The sequence below is a fragment of the Cheilinus undulatus genome, linkage group 18, assembly GCF_018320785.1.
Source record: "Cheilinus undulatus linkage group 18, ASM1832078v1, whole genome shotgun sequence".
NCBI classification, from domain to species: domain Eukaryota; kingdom Metazoa; phylum Chordata; class Actinopteri; order Labriformes; family Labridae; genus Cheilinus; species Cheilinus undulatus.
Window position 1 is genome coordinate 20,494,416 of NC_054882.1, and position 20,825 is coordinate 20,515,240.

General features: G+C 38.6%; 1 protein-coding gene across 4 annotated transcripts; it reads left to right on the plus strand.

Moving 5' to 3' along the window:
* The first annotated feature begins 610 nt into the window (after positions 1-610).
* On the plus strand, positions 611-20,583 carry LOC121526620. Of its 4 annotated transcripts, none has more exons than XM_041813277.1 (5): positions 611-700; positions 9,686-10,315; positions 17,641-17,971; positions 18,064-18,239; positions 19,334-20,583. In XM_041813277.1, the coding sequence occupies exons 2-5, from the start codon at positions 9,714-9,716 to the stop codon at positions 19,563-19,565; spliced, it is 1,341 nt and encodes a 446-aa protein (XP_041669211.1). In that variant the 5' UTR covers positions 611-700; positions 9,686-9,713; the 3' UTR covers positions 19,566-20,583. The 4 variants fall into 4 exon arrangements, with proteins under 4 accessions (XP_041669211.1, XP_041669214.1, XP_041669213.1 ...); XM_041813280.1 differs by having other exon boundaries at positions 617-700; positions 9,686-9,736; XM_041813279.1 differs by lacking the exon at positions 611-700 and having other exon boundaries at positions 9,681-10,315.
* The last annotated feature ends 242 nt before the right edge of the window (positions 20,584-20,825 follow it).

Sequence of the window (20,825 nt, forward strand, 5' to 3'; positions counted from 1 at the left end):
TTCTCTTAGAGGACTGCCCTGTAATTTCTGACACACAAAAGGTGCCAAACACAATCATTCGTAGAAGAAAGATCTTTTAACATGATTAGACCCTCTGTTTCAATCAGATTCTTTTAAATGGGTTGGATGGAGAGGTTAAAATGTATTTCTCCTGTTCTTTTGTTAAGCCTTAAATTGTAAACCTTTGGCTGCTGTGGAAGAGGGGATACCTCCCCTCCTAGCTATAGGGGTTTGGTAAATCATGTAATAATCCAACCGGAAATGGCATTAATGAGTTCATAAGGCCTCTAATGGTGCGTACCTTTGTCTGACATACAGTATAACTTGATTAATAGGATCATTTGCTCCGAAAGGCAGCAGCTATCACAGCGCCAAATCTTCACTTATCAGCTGTATTTTTTTCTTTCTTTTAGTTTAATTTAATTTAATTTATTGTACTTGTCAGCTTGTTTTTTCTCTCCCCTGTCGAAACTAATTTGTCGCCTCCCTACTATGCTCTGCACGTGCATAGAGCCGGACACGCCCATAGGATGGGAGCAAAGGGGTAGAACCAGACAGGGAGCATGTTTGCAGGACAGGTTATTATCCTTTACTCTACCCAAACCTGAAGGACAGGGACTGGGACTCAGAACCGACACCCCTGCTCTCTCTAACTGTAGACTGACTAGTCCCCTGAGGAGAGGACTATCTTCAGCTTTGGGTAAGTACTTTTAAGTTATGTTAAAGTTTTACAGCTTGTAAGTCGAATAGGCTATTTTGTCAACAAAAACTTAAGCTTAAAACCGGAATAGCATCTTTGGATATTACGGTTTTGCTTTTGATATCAGCCAAAGATAATGTGGAAAAGTCTGGGCTATTTGTAAAGAATTTGGGGTATTTTTTCTACTCTTTAAATGGTTCATAATTTAGTTGGACGCGAATGTCAGTGGTTAGAAAAGATGCCTATTGTACATTATAACTAAGCTTATCTCTTGTAGGCTAAACACGCTGTATCTTCACCTACGACCCATAGAGGACTCATTATAAAGTTTGTCTCTCAGTTTTAATATGTTTTCTTTGTGTTCTTATATAACGGTCGACTTCACATAGTGCACGCTCTCTTACTCTCCCTTCCTGGTCCGTGGAGGTGAAGTACATTTTTTAAAGGATATTTTCCCTATAAATGTAGCCGACTTGTACTTTAGTGATGCATGAGGAATTAAAATGTCATTTTGGCAGCCTGTGCTGATGCTAAGGCGTCAAATAGGACGAGGAACAGAACAAACATCGTTATTGAAGTAATGTCATGCGAGGAGGAGTGATTGTTTCATTCAATGATAGGTGTTTCAGTTCATTGTACTGATTGGATTATTTGGCTCAGGTCAGCAAAAGGACAGATTCTTTACTTTCATAAGTGGCTCCTTTTTTAGTACTCAAAACATCTTGCAGACCAGGTGATGCAGACCTGCTCACTGGCAAGGGTATGTGAAATCCATAATATAAAACACTAATGTTAAAATATATAGGGACAAAAGTATTTAGCCACACTGGTTAATTATTGAATTCTGGTGTTTCAATCAAACCCACAGATGTATAAACAAGCACCTAGCCAGTCTCCATTTGAAAACATTTGTGATGCATAATGGGTTGTTCTGAAGAGCTCAGTTTATCCATCAGGACATTCCTCAGTCAACTGCAAGCGATATTAGATGAAGCTTTCAGGAACAACAGCAACTTAGCTAGAAGTGGAGGACTGTGTAAAATCACAGTGATGGATCAATGGCCAAGCAGCTGCATGCAAGCCTCGCATCACCGAGTCCAATGCCTAGCATTGGATTGAATGGTGCAAAGTACACCGATTGTGGAGCAGTGGAACCATGCTCTATGGAGTAACGAATCACTCCTCTGTTTGGCAGTCGCTAGGCGAGTCTGAGTTTGGTGGATGTCAGAAGAACATTGCCTCCCTGACTGCATTGTGCCAAATGTGAAGTTTAGTGGAGGAGGTATAATGGTATGGAGCTGTTTTTCAGGGTTTGGGCTAGGCCCCTTATCTCCAGTAAAGACCAATTGCACAATGCAAGTGTAAGACAATGCTATACTTCTCACTTTGTGGCAACAGTTTATGGAAGGCTTTTTTCTGCTCAAAAATGACTGAGCCTCAGGGCACAAAGCAAGGACTATAAAAACATGGTTTCATTAGTTTGGTGTGGAGGACTGGCTTGCACAGAGCCCTGACCTTAACCTCATCGAGCCCCTTTGGGATGAACTGGAACACATTTCAGTGCATCATGGTGATGCTCTGTACAAAGCAAATTCCCAGAGTGAAAAAAAATGGGAGTTAAACCAAAAAAGAGTGAAAGAGTTAGATTTTTCAGAGTACATTCACGCACTTAGACTCCAGCTAGTGTTCAGTGATGCTCCTGCGCAGTGTTAAAAAAAGTATTTCATTCACACGGTTTTGAGAGCAGAGAATCAACACTGTTCCTGAGTTCATTTCCAACAGCTTTGTTGCCATGCCTCTACTGCCACTTCAAATCTGGGGAGCAGATTTTTCCCATCATGCATTGTGTGTTATATATATTTTAAATGTTTTTAGATGTATGTATATATGGTTAGATATGTTTAGATGTTGCATGTTTTACAGTTATCACTGCTGTGTTTCATTTGTTCATGTTTCTGGTGGATTACTGTTGGTGTTGATGTGAAACACATCTGCACAATGAGTGTCACTGTCCATTGAGTTATATACATGCCACATGTGGGAAGGGGTGGCCCATTAAGAAGGACATGAAGTTTTCTGTCATTGTGCTCCATCCCGATAGGAGCATGGCAGCTTAGCCACAGTGACCAATGAAAATTGGCAGGTTTTAGTGGCATAATAGTACTTCATCTGGAGGTGTTTAAAGTGGTCTGAAATATAACATCTCTACAAGAAAATATGTAACACTGTGAAGTATTAACTACAAACACTGAGAAAGAGTTCTCGTAACTAAAGATGGGAGTTAATTTTACTCTTAGTGAGAGTAATATTTATTTTTTACTCAGCACTAGAGTTTATTCAGTGGTCTCACACATACACTCAGATTGAGTTGATTTTAACCCACACAGAGTTTATTCCAGTGACCTGAATTTGCTGTGTACATGCATGCATCTTCTCAAGGCCTTAAATCGTTGGATACTGTGCACCATGGGGCACTGAGACTATAACCAATCTTAAGTCCTTAACTCATCATTGTATTCTGTATGATTGAGTTGGTTGACCTTCTTTGACCACACGTAGGCTCAATCATTGCCATATCCTTTTTTATAAGAGCCTTTCCCAACACTCAAGGTCACTTTACAGGTGAAAACAAGTTATTGTCTCGTGTGTAATATTTACAACTCTGTCAATTGTTAAGCTGTCTTGGCCAGGACACTCTTGTAAATGAGAGTCTTAATCTCAATGAGGCTTTCCTGGTTGAATATATCTAAATAGATAAACCAGTGCCTGATCTCATAAATGCTCTACGAATAAATTGGTACAAATTACCACAAAAACCTCCAAAATCTTTTGGAAAGCCTTCCAAGAATAGTGGAGGCTGTTATAGCAGCAAAAGAGAGACCAACTTCACATTAAAGTATTTGAATGCAATGTCATTAAAGGTCATGTTGGTATAATGGTCAGGCGTCCAAATTCCTTTGTCCATATATGCACGTGCGATTTAGTATCTTGCACGTGCGTTTTATTATCTCTCACGTGTTTTTTATTATCTCGTGCATGTGTTTTAATCATCTCTCGTACGTACAAATAAAATGCACGTGCGAGATACTAAATCGCACGTGCGTATTAAAAAAAAAAATGTTCATGTCACCTCCCGGGCTTGGTAGTTTGCATTTGGGTAGAGTGATGTAAGGAAAAAACAGCTCTCAAATCACATTAAAGATTTAGCTCTTTGAACTGACTCTTTCATGACAACACATAACTAGAAGTGAATATGAACAACTCGACAGTAAATAAACTGAGCACAGCAGTTGGCTGGCATAATTAAGAAAAACAGTAGGGTTCATTTCTTTACTGGCACAAATAAACAAGAAGTTGAGCAGCAATGAAGGCTGAATCAAATGTTCATACTCTACTACAGGCATGCAGATTTATGGATTATGGGTAACATAAGGGATCCACAATATTGGATTTTTGCCAATATGGCGATATTTAAAAACTCATTTTGACCGATTACGATATTTAATAAAAATTTTTCCACTGTAAAAAAACATAAATTCCATCCTGTACCATAGATATATGCATTTTTAAATGTTGGTAGTCTGTTTTTTCAGAAACAGACAAAACATTTGATTTTTATCAGAAATGAAGGATGTATTGGTTTTTTTTTTTTTTTTGCAAATACAGCCATACACTAATAAAACACTTACAGTAATGTCTTTGGGTTACATGTGCATTACATGCTACATGTATTTTTAACAGTACAGCCAAAGTCATCCGCATCTTTGAGGGCAATAAAAAGCAGCAAAATAACCTTCTGACACTGAGCTCCACAGTGGAAAAAAAGAAATAGCTTATAAATTTGGATTGATTCTCCTTATTACTCAGCCAGTTTGCAGGATGGCTCTCTGAGATACTCCTGACAAAGTGCTTTAAATAACAACACCAACAAAAAGACAGATTCTTAAATGCAAAAAATCCAGCTATAGTTCAGAGCTTAAATATGCTTTAAAATCGATACGGTAATTAAGTTTTTAGCTATTATCGGCCGATACAATATACTGACGATAATATTGTGCATCCCTTGTAACAATAAATCAGTGACTGATAAAATACCATGTAAGCGATTTAGATCTTCCAAGTCCTAGAAAATATCTTCAATTAGTCATGAAGTTTTTATTTGTATCTGTATTAAAGCTATTGTTTTACTATTGATCCTTCTTGCACTGATACAACAAAGGTTTAAAAAAAGAAGTCTAAAAGTATCATTAATCTTAAAAGCCTCATCTATTTCAGGCTGATTAATCACTGTCCCTCTGTTTACGAATGCTCACTCCAGATAAACACATATAAAAAGCCCACACTGATTGATCCAACACCATCAAAGAATCTGCTTTCTGAAAGGCTTCAAAGGGTTTGTAGTTTGTGAGAAGCAGGGCTGGTTTGTTAAGTGAAGTTCTGTTTTTGCAGATGCAAAATTAAAGATAAAAGATCCCTTTCTTTTCTTAAAGCAGAGGTGTGAGTAGTTGTGAGGAGGCTTTTATTATTAGTTCGTACTGTGGTTCTTTGATAAGGCAGGATGATGGGAAGCTGATGAGGTTGTCATTAAATGGTAAAATGTGGTACCAAGTGCAATCACCCGTGTGGAAGACATCTGGGTCTTTGGTTAAAAACATCAAAGCTACTACAAATTGCTGCGTCTTGCTACTGCTATCTACAGATGCCATAAGAGTACAGTGCCTATAAATAGTATTCATCACCTTGGTTTTATAAATCAATCATGGTCAGTGTAATTTGGCTTTTTCAAAAGAAAAAAAAACTCTTTAATGTCAAATGAAAACAGATTTCTACAAAGAAGTGACAATTAAATAAAAAAATGTAATTTAAAATAAGCGATCGTACCTGAGTGCAGTGAATCTGTCTCAAGTGATTGTAGTATAAAGACACCTGTGTCTGGAAAATCCTGTCTCTGGTTAATCAGTATTCCTGGCTGCCATTACACCATGGAGTCAAAAGAACACTCCAAGAAACTCAGAGAAAATAGGCACTGTAACCATACCTTTTATTTTAGTCTATTTGCAGGGGATGAGGAGTAAATTACTCATGTTTTTTGACACCTCCATTTACTTGCCTCATTGTCTCAGAATGACAACGCTGACTGCCTTGTAATAACAAGCTGATTTTAGTTATTTTCAAGATTTAGAAAAAGTAACTCATTATCATGCCAAAACCAGATTTGTCAACCCAAGATAAAAAAGATAACCAAGTTGAGATCTAAGAGAGTTACAAATCTGTAAACATCATCACAGAAACACTGAGAAAGATAAAATATGTGTCTCCGAGTTGATTAGGACTTCCTAGTTATCTGATAGAGAGGATTTTCTTTTTAATTTTGGGATGAATAATGAAGTTCATTAACTTAAGTGCTGTTTTTTCACTATTTAAAACTCACTTTAATTACATTTTTGGTCATTTCTGATTGATTTGATTGTGGTGTGTAAGACAGATGTTTGTAGCACGCGTGTATCGGTGAGTCGCACTTTTGTGCCATAGCAATAAAGTCCTTCTCTGTAGCCTGTTAGGCTGTTTGCTTCGCTTCCTCTCTCAGTTTACTTTAACGTCTTGGTAGTAAAGTGAAATTGGAGGCTGGAAATCACCAGAAGGTGTGAGAGTGAATGTGTTCTCCAAGCCTTATCTGACTCCAACCAGCCAAAGATCTCTTATCCAACACATTTGGGAAAGACTCCAACGTCTGCAGATGTTATCAGGAAAACATCTTTAAAAATTGGCTGGCTGGAAGGAACAGCAGTCAATGTCTGTGCCCCAAAACAGAAAATACACAGTGAGCTTCCCATGTGGCCACTAGAACATTATTCAGAAAATGTAAGGAGGAGAAATGTGATGGTATTTTTGGTATCTTTTTATTAGCCTTGCAGCTTCAAAAGCAGCAGAAAGAAAAACAAACAATTGAGATTGAAGCTGCTTTATCAGGAACAACTTAATATTTGATCTCTAAAAAATCCATTGGTAGTGAATATTCAACCAGGAGTAGAGCTGCGGCTTTCAAAAAAACTGTGCTCGCTGTGCTGGTTGTGCACTGAATATTATTAGCAGAGAAGTGGCGAAGCTGAAACAAACCCTCCTCCTTTATGTCTGAAATATTGAGTGTGCATGAATGTGTAAGACTGGAGATACACTATATGGACTAAAGTATTTGAACATCTAACCATTACACCAACAGGGATTATAATTACATTGTATTCAAACATATTTTAATATGGTGTTGGCTCCCCTTTTGCAGCTATAACAGCCTTCAGCCTGTCTAACAGCTGGCGACAAACATGTTCTGTTGTTGGTTTAAACATTTAGAAATAAAACAAGTTCAACCAGTGGCAGTGTAAACTGGTGACTTCCAGCTGAGAGCATCCGTGGCTGGTTGTATTAGTTTAGTTTTTCATTACATATCTTATGAGTAAATTTCAACATAATGGTAAAATCAACAACCCCAACATCTACAAATGCAGACAGGGGAAAATCACTGGTTAACTCAGTCACAAATTAAACCAAAACATTAGGCCCACTATAATGGAGGAAACTTTTAAAGAAACAGATGTTGTGATTTGACCAGCAGTCATTGGTGTACACTGATCTGATGTCACTGTTAATTATTAATGTTACTATTTAGTGATCTCAAGATTAACATTATAATTAACTTTTTTGAGTGTCACCATGTTTGTAGTTTACATCCAACACACCAGGTATGTGTAGACAGAGCGCTCTAGCATGCCCTGTCGTGGTATCCCCCAGTAACATGCATTGCATACAGTCTTCCTGGATTATTCAAACCTTTCTTGGGATTCTGCAGGATTCTGAAGTCTGTGGGATTGCCATCTCCCTCACCTTCTTGGCGCACCTTACAGGGCACCAGCCTTTTTTAATCCCACTGCACCCTTTTACAACCTGAGCAACTATTGCAGTAAAAGCACTTGAGCATGTTTGTTCGGCTGTTAAAAACCTTTAATCTGTATTGTCAGTCTTCTGTGTAGTCATTCCAGTACACTCTTTTTCCTTCTGCTGTTGGGGAGACAGTGCTCACATTTAGTTTCATGACAAATTCAGCTTGATTAGCTTTCCCCGAGATCCTCAATCTGCTTGACCAATTTTGCCATAATGCACTTTCTTTTGCTCATTATTAATCCAGCAAGGCAAATCGGATTTGTTTGTCAAATATGATCCGTAAAAGAATCCATTCACAGTGATATTTGCATGTGGTTTGGTTTGTCTGTCCGGACATCACGCTTATCTGCATGTGTTGCTGTAGTAATCACACACCCAAAAGTCAATGTGATATCCAGTTCAAGCAGCCCTGCATGAGACATTTAAAACCTAATTGACAAATACTTTAAACTACAACAGGGAAACTGGAATCCATTCTAAGAAGATAGTTCTGTTTTTTCTCTGAGATTTCCGTTAATTGTAAAGAATACAGACGCTCTCCTGTGCTAGAATTTGCTTCTTAGTCTCATTTTGGCAGTCTGCAGTTTGGATTTGAATAAGAAATAAACTCTTTTTCAAATGTAGACACTCAGTGCTGAAAAACAAGGAATTTCCCAATCCTACTGTGCCTCTGTCTGTGTTTGACTTTTTGTTTTGACAGTATTCATCAGCAGTGCCTTACTTTAAGACACCCAAATAAAAGCCATCACCTTTTGAAATATTTCCCTCACTTTTCCATGTATGTAAAAAGGTTTAGTTGCTGAGGTATTGTATCACAACTACCACCTCAAAGTCCAGAGTACAGGATGATATCATCAGCAAGAAGCTGCAATAAAATGTTTATATGATGACAAGATGTACATGTAATGTCATTTAGATGGAGACTATACACAAATCAAAACAAAATATACAGCAAATGTACTTGGGTGGCTTAAGATACACTTGTGTGGTCCACTCAACTACTGCCAATACGTAGGAAATACAGTCTTATGCATAAGTTTGAGGCTTGTAAGGCGCTATGGATTGACCTGACCCGATGTGCCACAACCCAGAGCTGGAGGAAAGGGGGTGGGCGTGGCCAGAGTCAAGCTCAAACGCCTTTTTTTTTTTTTTTGTCTGGGCCTTTTTACGACCAAGGACTAATTGCAACCCCGCTACCAATGGGTTTCAATGGGTAAACCAGGTAAACCCACCAGGACGAACGTTCTGACGCACACTGCGTCTTCATCAGAGTCAAACATTCTGATGGTTCATGTGATTCGTGTGTGCTTTACCTGGTTTACCCATTGAAACACCTCTGTTTTTAGCCACTGTACATTTGTCATGCAAACCAACAGCTAGGCCAATGGCTCCTCCAATATGCTTTGTTCTGTCTCTGTTTCATCACTTGTTTTGTTTCATCTAATGTTGAATGTTGAAAAGTCTCATACCTATACAAGCCATTGAACTAAGCTGTGCAGCTGATATTAGTCTTTCATGGAAAGAGCACAGCAAATAAAGTCAGTAGCAACAGCAAAACAAGCTGTTTGGCATTGGCAGAGAAGATCTGGCAAATTTTTCATGGGCACAACCCACATACTCAGCTCTGCTGCTCATCCCACAAATGCATGTTCCTCACAAATGTGGCACCATTTAAAAGGGAAATAAACAGGCTTTCCAACAGTATAAGATTTATTGCCAAGAAGCATTTTTAAAACAAAGAAATAATCTACCAAACACAAATTTCCATACTTTTTGTGCTAAGTTCAGAAGAAGACAGAGTGCTGTTAAACTTGGTATCAGCATGGCTGTGATTATATACGTGCTGATATTCAGTACAACAGCGCAAACCTTCATGTGATATTCCCTTTCAACAACAGTTCTACAAGCTGAGTTGTACTAAAAGGTGCATGCAATAACATTTTTTAAATGCCTAAAATGGATTTAAAATGTTAGCCCAATGAAAGTGGATTAACAAGTGTAATTCAGTAAAATGTGTCATCGCTAACTGTTGTATGTTTTCTGCCTTAGGTGGGGAATCTACCTCTTCTGTGGCTTGATGGACATAACAAAGCAACTCAGGTTTAAGTTCTTCATTCTCTTCATTTCTACCTTCCTGTTCATCTTCGTTGTCACTGTTGTATCACCTGATATCTCTAGGTACCTCCCAAAGGTGCCTAAGCCTCCTAAAGTATGCCCTATATGGACTGCGGATGGCACCATCACCCCCCTAAACAATACGGACCACTTCTTGGTTTCAGCCTTCATGGACCAGAGAGTGAAAGGATTTGATTTACGCATTATTGGCATATTTAAAAGAAACTCCATCAAACCTCTTTACTGTCTTTTCTGCTGTGCAGGACAGCTTTCAAATACAACGCCAACAAAAATTTTACAACATAGCGACAACTTTGGTTTTCCCTTCGTCACAACGGACATCATGTGTCCAATTCCAAAAGACTGCAACGCTACACATGTGACTCTTCAGACTCATCCAGGAAAAGTGGCTGTATGTGACAAGCTTTGGCTTCCTATAAGAAACCAGAAAAACAAAGCGAGCAATGAGGAAAAGCTTCAGTTTAACTTTACTGTCTGTATCTCGAACCTGTTTGGAGAATACAACAACGTTCTTCAGTTTGCACAGACGCTGGAGATGTACAGGTCAGCAGCACACCACAAACCACACACCTAACAGATAAAAGCATTCACTTTTCACTTGAAATTAATGTTGAACACAGTGTTTTACACTTCAGTACTGTCCTTATCTTTGTCACACTTCTCATCAATGGTGCAAAGCATCCTACCCCTTTTTGGTTTAGCAAGATGTACTGCAACGGCAGAAAATCTGCTTCTCATCACAAAAGAGACCAAAGTTTCTGCTCACATGAAAATACAACACAGGTATACTTTTAACCCCAAACAATGATTATATATGGATGATTTAAAATGAAAATTTATCCCTAAATCTCATTATTTAAATTCTGAAGCCTTGATCTAGACCCCACAAAATAATGCATAAATTAGTTTGGTTTAGTTGCTTAAACTGTTTTGTCTAATATCTTAGAAAATACATAGTATCTGAAGCAAAGATGCCACCCAATTTCATAAACTTAACTTAAGTAAGGATACGGATACTTTTACTTCTACTTTTACAAAATATATTTCAACCAAAGTAACTATATTTTTACTTGAGTGCAGTAGCCTTGTTCTTTTTCCACCTCTGTGGTTGTGTTTGCTGGCAGTGTTGATTATGTGTGCATGAGAGAGTGAGAGTAAGAACAGTTTTTATTTCCATGCATAGTTATTTGAAACATGAAAACAAGTCAGTAGATCTGTCTTTAACCACTCAATCAAGTGAGCACCTATGTCAGGCATAGGTGTCAGACCCTATGAGACCTGTCAGACCAGTGTGCATCATCATGGGCTTTGGCAACGATTCAGTCTCATGATATAGGCTGACATTCCATCACAACAGGTATAGTCAGCCTGAAAATGCACAGTGTAAACTCGACAAATGCTTAAAGAGCAAATGGAGCCAGGTCTTGATAGCACGGGGAGGGTGGCAGTTCAAAAGAGTCAGTAGGGAAAATGTGGTGGCCCTGTGAGGGACTGTGCCCTGTCCTGTGTTGGTCAACTTTTAGACCAGGTGGAGGCTGTCTTTGTTTAATTCTTTAAATCAGCAGTTTTCAAAGTGTGGGAAAGTAAGCCTCCCTGAAGAGAAAATAATTTATGCCATGGACCCCCACCACTGTAGAAGTAAGATTTTAAAAATGTAAACATTTATTTTCAAACATTTATGTCTCATCTTTAAACATTTTTATTGTAAACATTTTAAAATTATGGTTTGCATATTAAACACCTATCTTACCCAGGCATTAGTTTTAGTTTCATTATTGAACATGTTGCATGCAAGACCTGATTATTATGCTCTAGTTTAGTGGGAACTTTAAGTCTGCATCTATGCAGATGATGTAGGATTACATAACAGCAGATTATCCTCCACCTTCAGTCTTGCCTGGTCCTCTTTTTATCATTGTTGGTACCAAAAATCTGCTTTTGCACAGGCTGTCTCATTGTTTACAACACTAAATGTTTGCTAAATGTCTCAGTTACCTTCAGTGATTGAAATTCATTTAACTTCCTGTCAAAAAAAAATACGCCTGGATCACTAGACTTGGTGCTTTGGTCTCAGTATGACCCCACGGTTCACCCCAGCCTTATCCTGTCATTAGTTTATACATCTTTGCAAATTAAACACCGTGGGCATCAAGTATCACCAGGACGAATGCAGGAAAATCCTAGCTAGTTTGCCCCACACACAGCAGAACTTAGCAAACAAAATCTCCCTTTTTTCTGGTTTATGGCTTCACGCCTCCCATTAAGTTCAGTGGCACCCCCCAGGGGAGGCCCGCCTCACACTTTGAAAACCACTGCTTTAAATGATTAGAGGTGTTGTTTTTCTATTTTTGTGACCTTGTTTGCTTTTGTTTATTCTCCTTCTTCCTCTTCCCTAGTTGGGTGTAGAAGGGAGGTCATGAACCATCTGTTGACGGACAGCTGATATTTCTGTATTAATTTTAGCTGATACTGATATTGAAACCGATATATAAATGAACAGTGCCTGTAAAAAGTATTCATCCCTCTGGATGTTTTACTCATTTGTTACAAGATTGTTACAAAATTACAAGAAAACCTCTTTAATGCCAAAGTGAAAGCAGGTTCCTGCAGTAATGACAATTAAACAAAAATCTGGAATGTCAAATAAATGACTGCATAAATATTTACCCCCTTAAAGTGACAGTGGCCAAGCCAGCTGGTGCTGGTAGCCTCACAGTTAGTGAAATGGGGATCACCTGAGTGCAGTGAATGTGTCTCGTTGATTGTATCTGGAAGGTCCAGTCACGGGTTCATCAGTATTCCTGGTTACTGTTACCATGAAGACAAGAGAACACTCCAATCAATTCAGAGAAAAAAAAAATAATTGAAATGTAAAAGTATTGAAATGAAAATCCCCCAGAGTTCAGTTAAATTCATCATCAAGAAATGATCATGAAGAAATCAAAGCTTTATGAGAGAGTGGCAAAGAGAAAGCCACTGTCGAAGAAAACTCAGATTAATTTGGACTAGAGTTCACAGAAAAGCATGTGGGAGACTACATGGTCAAGTGGAAGAAAGTTTCTTTGTGTTTTTTTTGGCCATCAGACAAGATGCTATGTTTAGTGGATGCCAAACACTGCACATAACCACAAACACACTCAATGTGAAGCAGAGCGGTAGCAGCATCATGTTGAGGGGATGTTTCTTGGCAGCTAAAGCCTGATTGAGACCAGGCTTCAGCCAAAGGTGCATCTATACTGACATGAAGGAGGTGAATATTTATGCAGTCACTTTACGGTAAAACATCCAAGGGAGTGAATACTTTTTATTGGTAGTGTAGTTTAGACCTAAAACTTCAGTTATTAGAAAGTTTTTTTAAATGTAAGGAATGAGGATGAACAAAGACTAAAGAAATGTTGGTCTTCCCTAAAACTCCAAGAAATGTATTCTTACATTTACAGTGGATATATTGGTTGTAAAGATGACAGAAGTTTTCATATCTTCTGATAGTAATAACTATCTTTTTATGCTAATATCTGTACATACCAATATCATGCTGATAATATACTGTCAACCATTCATCCCTAAAAAACCATATCAGTGATATTTCCTACTAACACTCACCTAGCACCAAATACAGGTAGATTTTTATTTGGCATGGACATTTCTGTGGGTCATTAGCCACATAGGTGAATGTTTGCTTCCAAAATGTCACATATAAGAAATGTTTTAAGCACCTTTGGTGTGAGGGCTGCTTGTCTTTTCCTACCTCCTCTGCAGCTGCATAAAATTCTATGAATATGGCAGCACATCATGGGAAGAAAGGAGAACCTTGCCTGGTGCTGTTGTAAAAAGTGAAACTTTGTGATAATAACCAATTAGTGGTGACAGTGGCCCTAAGTGTCATGCATAGCACCCTTATCCAATTAATAAATGACTCCAAATCCAAACTTTTGAAAAATATTCTAGCTGTCCTTGTCAAAAGCTTTTTCTGCATCAGAATTAGTGTTGGATTCGTGATGATTTGAAAGGTTGAATAGTTTGTTAGATGATTTTTCTCTTATCTGATCAAGATGTGTGAGAAACTGAGTGACTTTACAGTTCAAGTTGCTATGTGCTGATAATTTGGATGGTAGTGTTGATAATAGACTTTGGGAGGTAAGTGGATGGAGAAGTGGAGTCTTTGTCCTCTTTCAGATGGAGTGTGGCTGACTGTGAATTCATCTCTTATTCTTAAAAATAAGGAGATGTTTTGCTAGAAATGACTGTAGAATTCAGCAGGGAAGACTGGTTGCATGGTCAGAATGTTATTAAGTGCTCAGTAAAATTCCTCCAGGATTAATTAGCTGAAGGACACAGTAGAGTTGGTCTTGTGTTTGGTGTTTTAGATTTATTCTCATTAAACTACACTCAGTACTCCATAATGACGAAGGGAAAACAGAATTTCAGAATCTTTTGCAAATTTATTAAATAATAATGATGATAACTTTATTTGTATAGCACCTTTAGAAACAGATGTTTACAAAGTGCTCTAACAGACAAAAGCAAGAAATCTGGGATTCACAAGATCGCTGACTCAGCAGAAAGAAAGAGGGGAAGATTCTTCAGTGGAGAGGGGTAAGGAGGAGAGATCCTGAGTTGCCTGCAGGTATAGTAGTGGAAACTGAGAGCCCATGTCCACGACAGCTACTGCTGTCATGAGTGGGACTTAGTTGAACACTTCTTCACAGTTAAACACTTCAAGACATTTCTGACCGAGGATAGGGGCTCACAGACCCCTGCAGCCTGCATCACTCCCCATCAAGAGAGTTCTGCCTTACTGAATGCCAGGTTTTTACGAGCCTTCTCCAACTTCATGAAGAGAAAGTTTTAGAGATGAATTAGAGAAAGTGAAGACCTGAACAAAAATGTGTCTTTCAAGTAATTAACGGCTGTCACTTTATTTTTCTAGTGGCAGATAATTAGACAACCTACAGTTGGTACAATGTGTTTACTTTGTGAAAACCTTGTGTCAGCTGTTGAAGTGTAAAACTGAGCTGCAATAACTACTTTTAGCTTAGTCACTTCTTGTTGCCTCTTATGAAGCCAAGACCCTAACAGCTGTTCATAACACTGAGGTAGAAGAGCATGCATCCAAAGCTGGCATTGCAAAGTAGTGCCAAACACAGAGGCTTCCTGGGTGAAAAATAAAAGGCTTACATTTTTTTAAATAGCAAACTATTGATCCAGTGTTCTTTTTTTGGCCCATTTTCACCTTACACTCACTAAATAGCATGAAGAAACTGTACTCATCTGCTACGAAATATCCCTTTAGTAACTGTGGTTTATTTTATTTTATTATATTTTATTTTACTTTTTATTAATTCACTTCCCCAGTTTTAGTCTGTGTAGAATCACCTGCATGATTGTGCATAGGGCAATGAAAAAGGTTTGAGCTGGTCAATGATCTTAACAGCCATGAGCATACACTCTAAACTCGAATTAGTTGACATTACTAATAAGCACGAGTAAACCGATTGGCTTATACCACTTTAGTTTTAACACAAGCTCATACTAAAGAGGTCAAGTTGTATTAACATAGAACCTTAATTTTATGCAGTAGGCATATTAAGTGTATATCAGTAGTCTTTACTAAAAAATCATTAGTTCACATAAATGAAGTCTAAGTTGTATGAAATAACAATGCTAAGTTCAGCTTACATAAAAATATATGAAACTAGGAAAGCACTCAGAGAGCGCAGACCTCTGCATTAGCCCTATCTCCCAGTAGTGAAGAATCCTTTTAAAACATTCATGGATCCAGACAGTGATCCGGATCACTCCCAAAATACAATTCACCGATTACTCCCTCCCTGGTGGGGTGGACACACAGTGAGGCAAAGCATTGGTTTTGCTACGTACTGTTAGGGCAGAAGTATTGCTTGCCAGTCCCAACAGATGCACTGACAGTCTCACCCATGGTCTCACCAGACAACTGAAAGTTAACGTTCAAAATATTTATTTGACACACTAACCAATCCAGTTGGTGTTACGTTGCTTCCAAAAACTCCACTTTTTCAAAGTATGGATGCAGCAGCCACGAAAAGTGGGAATAAACTTCACACACTGCCAAATGAGCTCGTCACGTCGTTGATGGGCAGAATTTTGAAATAGCCCCTCCCCCCTCTTAAAGAACTAAACATACTAAGTTATCTCAGCTTAACATAATCATTGCATTGCATCTTTCAGATGAATAATACAGACGACTAATTTGATTTACTAATGTCAACGTTTTTTTTACAAAACATGAAAGAATAATTAATGATTGCTCAAAAGTTTAATTAGAAACAAAATCTGGGTTTACAGTGTAAGGACCTGAGTGTCTTCCAGAGAATCAGGGATTACCTCTTAGGCTGTTTTCAAATTGGCCTACTGCATACTCCTGCCAAACGCAGTATCCAGTATGTATTGCGCACTGCGTACTGCGTTCGACAGTAGTATGCAGTATGACTGCCAGTCGGACGTTATTGTGTAGTATGCTTGGCCCGGTTTAGCTGGTTTCTGGTGTACAGAAGTACGTCATACCCTGGTCAATATGAAACGGCGCTACAGTGTTTTCCATCCATTTACGTACAGAAAAAATCTGGGAAGTGTTTTGTATTTGATTTTTCGGGATTTTTATAGCCGTTGTTTTTAGCTTAGCATGTATAGCACAGTGAAAGGGCACACTTGACAGCAACTTTCCGGCCATTACGAGCCATAACAGCAAAACAAAAACAACAGTGACCCTATTACAACTTATTTCACTATAGCACATGTTAAAAGGGTAAAGATAAAAGGTAATGGCACTTTTTGGAGCTGTCAGCCACTCCGATGAAAGTTCCACCGCTCTCTGCTATTACAAATTCTGACTCTGACATTGTGGGTAACAGTGGGCGCAGTAGACTGGTCCGATGCATACTATAAAATTTTCCCGAATCAGTACGTCATCCGGGTATTTTTGGCATACTGCAACTTTCACATTTGTGAAAGTGAAATTTTTGGCATACTGCATACTACATTTTGGGCAAATCGGTATGCACTGCTAGTATAGTAGGCGAATTCGAAAACAGCCATTGAGTTGGTGGAGACCAAAAACAAAGCAATAAGAAGGATGAAGAGGGGACTTAAATGGCAGTAGACTGGTTAATCCTGGCTGATTATTGAGGCCAATATCTGGCATTTGGCCTATTATCAATACCTGCATTTTATTTTAAAATAATTGATAAAACTAATTAATCAAAAAGTGTGCCACTTTGGCTGCACTGCAAGGTTTTGCCTACCCCCTGGCTTTATTTACCCTCTCACAAAATACCCTTATTGCCTCACAATTTAATTAGCTAGGTGTCATATGAGTACCAGCCAATCAACACTTAAGCCTGGGAGCCACTGACACAATAAGCATATGAAATCACTTCCTGTTTAAATTTTTCTCTGTGCTGTTTCTAATGTTGCTAGAGCTAGAGCTAAGATGTTTATATTCCTTCATTTTCTGATTATACAATTTTACTTTTTATGCATTAGGTACAATTGGACTTCATAACAAATGCATATCAGTTCTAAATATCAGTTATCAGTCTCTCTAGCTAACAATAATCTGCGCGGTATTAGCCCTGAAAAAACTATATCGGTACACCCCTGTTCTAAAATTCACAGGTAGACTGATTTACAATGCTAAAAGAATCGTCTCTTCACTCTATATATTCAGAGGTTCTAAGAAAAGAATTGTTTATCTCCATTTCATTTAGTTTAAATCTCAGAGATCTACAATTATATGCAGTGGAAATCCAAAACTGACTACTTGGCTAGAATGACATACTGCTTTTGTTTCTTTAATTGGTTGACTCAACTTCTGCTCCACCTGTCCACAGGTTACTGGGCGTTGACAGGGTGGTGATCTACAACACCAGCTGTGGCCCAGAACTGGATCGTCTGTTGAAGACTTACAGCAGGACTGACTTCGTGGAGATGGTTCCCTGGCCCATTGACCTGATGATGACTCCGTCTAGAGGATGGCTTTTCTCTCAGAGCGGGGGGGACCTGCATTACTTCGGTCAGCTGACCACACTTAATGAGTGTATTTACAGATCCATGGAGCGGTCCCGCTATGTCCTGTTGAACGATATTGATGAGATCATAATGCCATACAAACACAACAGCCTGATGTCTCTGATGAGCATGCTGCAACAGCAGCATCCAAAGGTAAGCTACTCCTGACGTGATAAATAGAACATCAGTATACAAACTTTATAACCATTAATTCGTCTCTGTCCTCACTGTGTCACAATGTACAGACAGGTGTATTCCTCATTGAGAACCACATCTTCCCCAAGAAATATTTCGAACCAAGTGGGAGGTTTCATCTTTCTCAGTGGGACAAGGTGCCAGGAGTTAATATTTTGGAGCACATCTACAGAGAAGCCCCTGACAGAAGCAAATACCACCCACACAAGATCATAGTTCAACCAAGGTAGGATGGACATTAAGACTATGTTGGGAATTAGAAGCAACACCTAGGGCCTGCTTCACTACAAATGCACAACAGAGCACATCACCAAGTACATTGTGTTAATATAGTGTATGTGCTAAAATATTTCATCCAAAATGCTATCCTGCTCCAAGAATGTTGTTGTTTTGTCTACATATACAGTGCCTATAAAGAGAATTCCCTACTTTGGATGCTTTACTCTTGTATTGATTTTATAATTCAGTCATGGTGGATACAATTTGGCTTTTTTGACAAAAGAAATTACTAAAATACCTTTTTAATGTCAAAGTAAAAAGAGATTTCTAGAAAGTAAAATCCATTAATCAAAAATATGTACTGAAAAATAAGTGGCTGCTTAAATATTCACCCCCTTTAAGTGGCTGAACTTAATCAACAGAGGCCCAAAATTCCTGGCTACCATTACACCATGAAGACAAAAGAACACTCCAAGCAACTCAGAGACAAAAATCAGTGAAAGGTATTTGTCAGGGGATGGATGAATACTTTTATAGCCACTGTAGATGACTGGATAGGGGTGCAGATCGCCAAGTGGTTAGGTTGTGCCCCATTTACGAAGGAAGCCTGTGTTCAAGTCTGGCCTGTGGCTCCTTTCCAGCATGTCAGTTCTCACTCTGTCATCCCTGTGTATTTACCAGGGATGTGACCAATGACTGTCAGAGTAGTGGACTGTCAAAAATAGTTGCTAGATTCAAAGGCCAGTCTGCTTTAGGTAGAACTAAAGTTCAGTTTAATGCATATTCAAAGTTAAATCTGAAAGCCACAAACATCTGACTCCAAACTGCAGTTAAATTAGCTTGTAACAGACATTGTTTATAATAGCATGAATGTCAGACAAACAGCAGTTCCCTCTCAAACTTGACTGGACAATTCACATATTAGTTTCATTTGTAGTTGTCAAAAACTTCACTGTATCAGTTTTCTCACAAATTACTCAAGCCTCTTTAAACACATGAAATCAAACTAATCACAGCTTGTTTTTTTTTGTTGTTGTTGTTTTAAGCATCCTAACAAACATAGGTAGAAATGATACATTCATCTCTGTCTCTGTGCCTCAGGTCTGTGGAGCAGGTTTCAGTGCATGAAGTGCTCAAGAGTTTCGGAGCGCCATACAAAGTCCCACCGGATGTTTGTCGAATCATTCACGTCCGCGTTCCTCTGAGGCGGAAACTAAAGTTCGAGGAGCTAAATGAGGACAAACGACTGTGGGACTTTCATGAAAGACTGATTCCTAACGTGGACAGAGCTCTGAAGAGAGCGGGGCTGCTGGGCTCAGAGGAGCACAAGTGACAGGTGGGATGGAGCGGTCAAATCTCTTCCAGTGGGTTGAACGCTAAAAGGGCAGGGAATGTGAGCGTCACCACTTTTTGTTCGGCTGTTTTTTTGTACTTCTTTATGTCAATCTAGCTGGTTTCCAAAGATTTAAAACGAAAAATTACTTGAACAGTTTTTGCAAGCCATGCTTGAGAAAGCATTTGATCACTGTTGAACAATTTGTCCAAACATGGTTAAAAGTCCTGTAGCAATGTATTCATCCAAGTGTAAGGCAAGTTTTAACCAGTTTAAGGAAAAGTGGCAAAGCAAAATGTGTGCAAAAATGACTAGAAAAGGGCTTGTCTATTTATTTTTAACAGTTTCTTAATCATTCCACACATACTGTTGCCTTTTTAATTTATTTATGGTGAAGATAACTGTCGGTGGACATTGAAGCCATTTGTGATTTGTGTTGCTTGTGTCCATGTCTTTTTAAATGCCAAAACCTCCCGAAATGTGAAGAAAAACATGTTGACTTTTATGACTCCTTCTTTTTATTTTTACACAAATATAAAAGCACTTAAAACCAGGTAGATGAGTGATTGTGGCTGTGGTTTCACTTCAAGAGGCCCTGAACATGGGAATTAATCAAAGCAGTAAGAAAAAATTCTTCCTTACTTCGAGTTAAGTCTACAAAATCTTTAAAGACAGGGTAAAAGGCTTTTTCTAAAACTCGGACAACTTCACATACTTTCCCTGATTAGGGGGTTTTAATGTCTACAAGACAAAGCAAAGAATTAGACTGAACCACAGGGGCATCTTAAAGTAAAGCTTTCCAAATTCACAGCATTTGCTAACTAAAGTAAAACTGCAGCTGAAGACTGGTTAAAATAATCTAATAGAGCTCAGACTGAAAATATTCATCAGGCACTGACAGGAGTAAACATTATTTGATGTTGTGTGTCTGGTGAGCTGATACAGTCCAATATACCATACGTCCTTCTCTATATATGCTATAGTGCCAAAAGTATTTGCTCACCTGCCTTGACTCGCATATGAACTTAAGTGACATCCCATTCTTAATCCATAGGGTTTAATATGACGTCAGTCCACCCTTTGCAGCTGTAACAGCTTTAACTCTTCTGGGAAGGCTTTCCACAAGGTTTAGGAGTGTGTTTATGGGATTTTTTGACCATTCTTCCAGAAGCACATTTGTGAGGTCACACACTGATGCTGGATGAGAAGGCCTGGCTCTCAGTCTCTGCTCTAATTCATCCCAAAGGTGTTCTATCGGGT

Excerpts from the sequence above, each read along its gene's own strand:
- LOC121526620 (XM_041813277.1), top strand. The coding sequence starts at position 9,714 with ATGGACATAACAAAGCAACTCAGGTTTAAGTTCTTCATTCTCTTCATT. Across the intron at positions 10,316-17,640 it reads CAGACGCTGGAGATGTACAG|GTTACTGGGCGTTGACAGGG; the intron begins GTCAGCAGCACA and ends ACCTGTCCACAG. Across the intron at positions 17,972-18,063 it reads TGCAACAGCAGCATCCAAAG|ACAGGTGTATTCCTCATTGA; the intron begins GTAAGCTACTCC and ends CACAATGTACAG.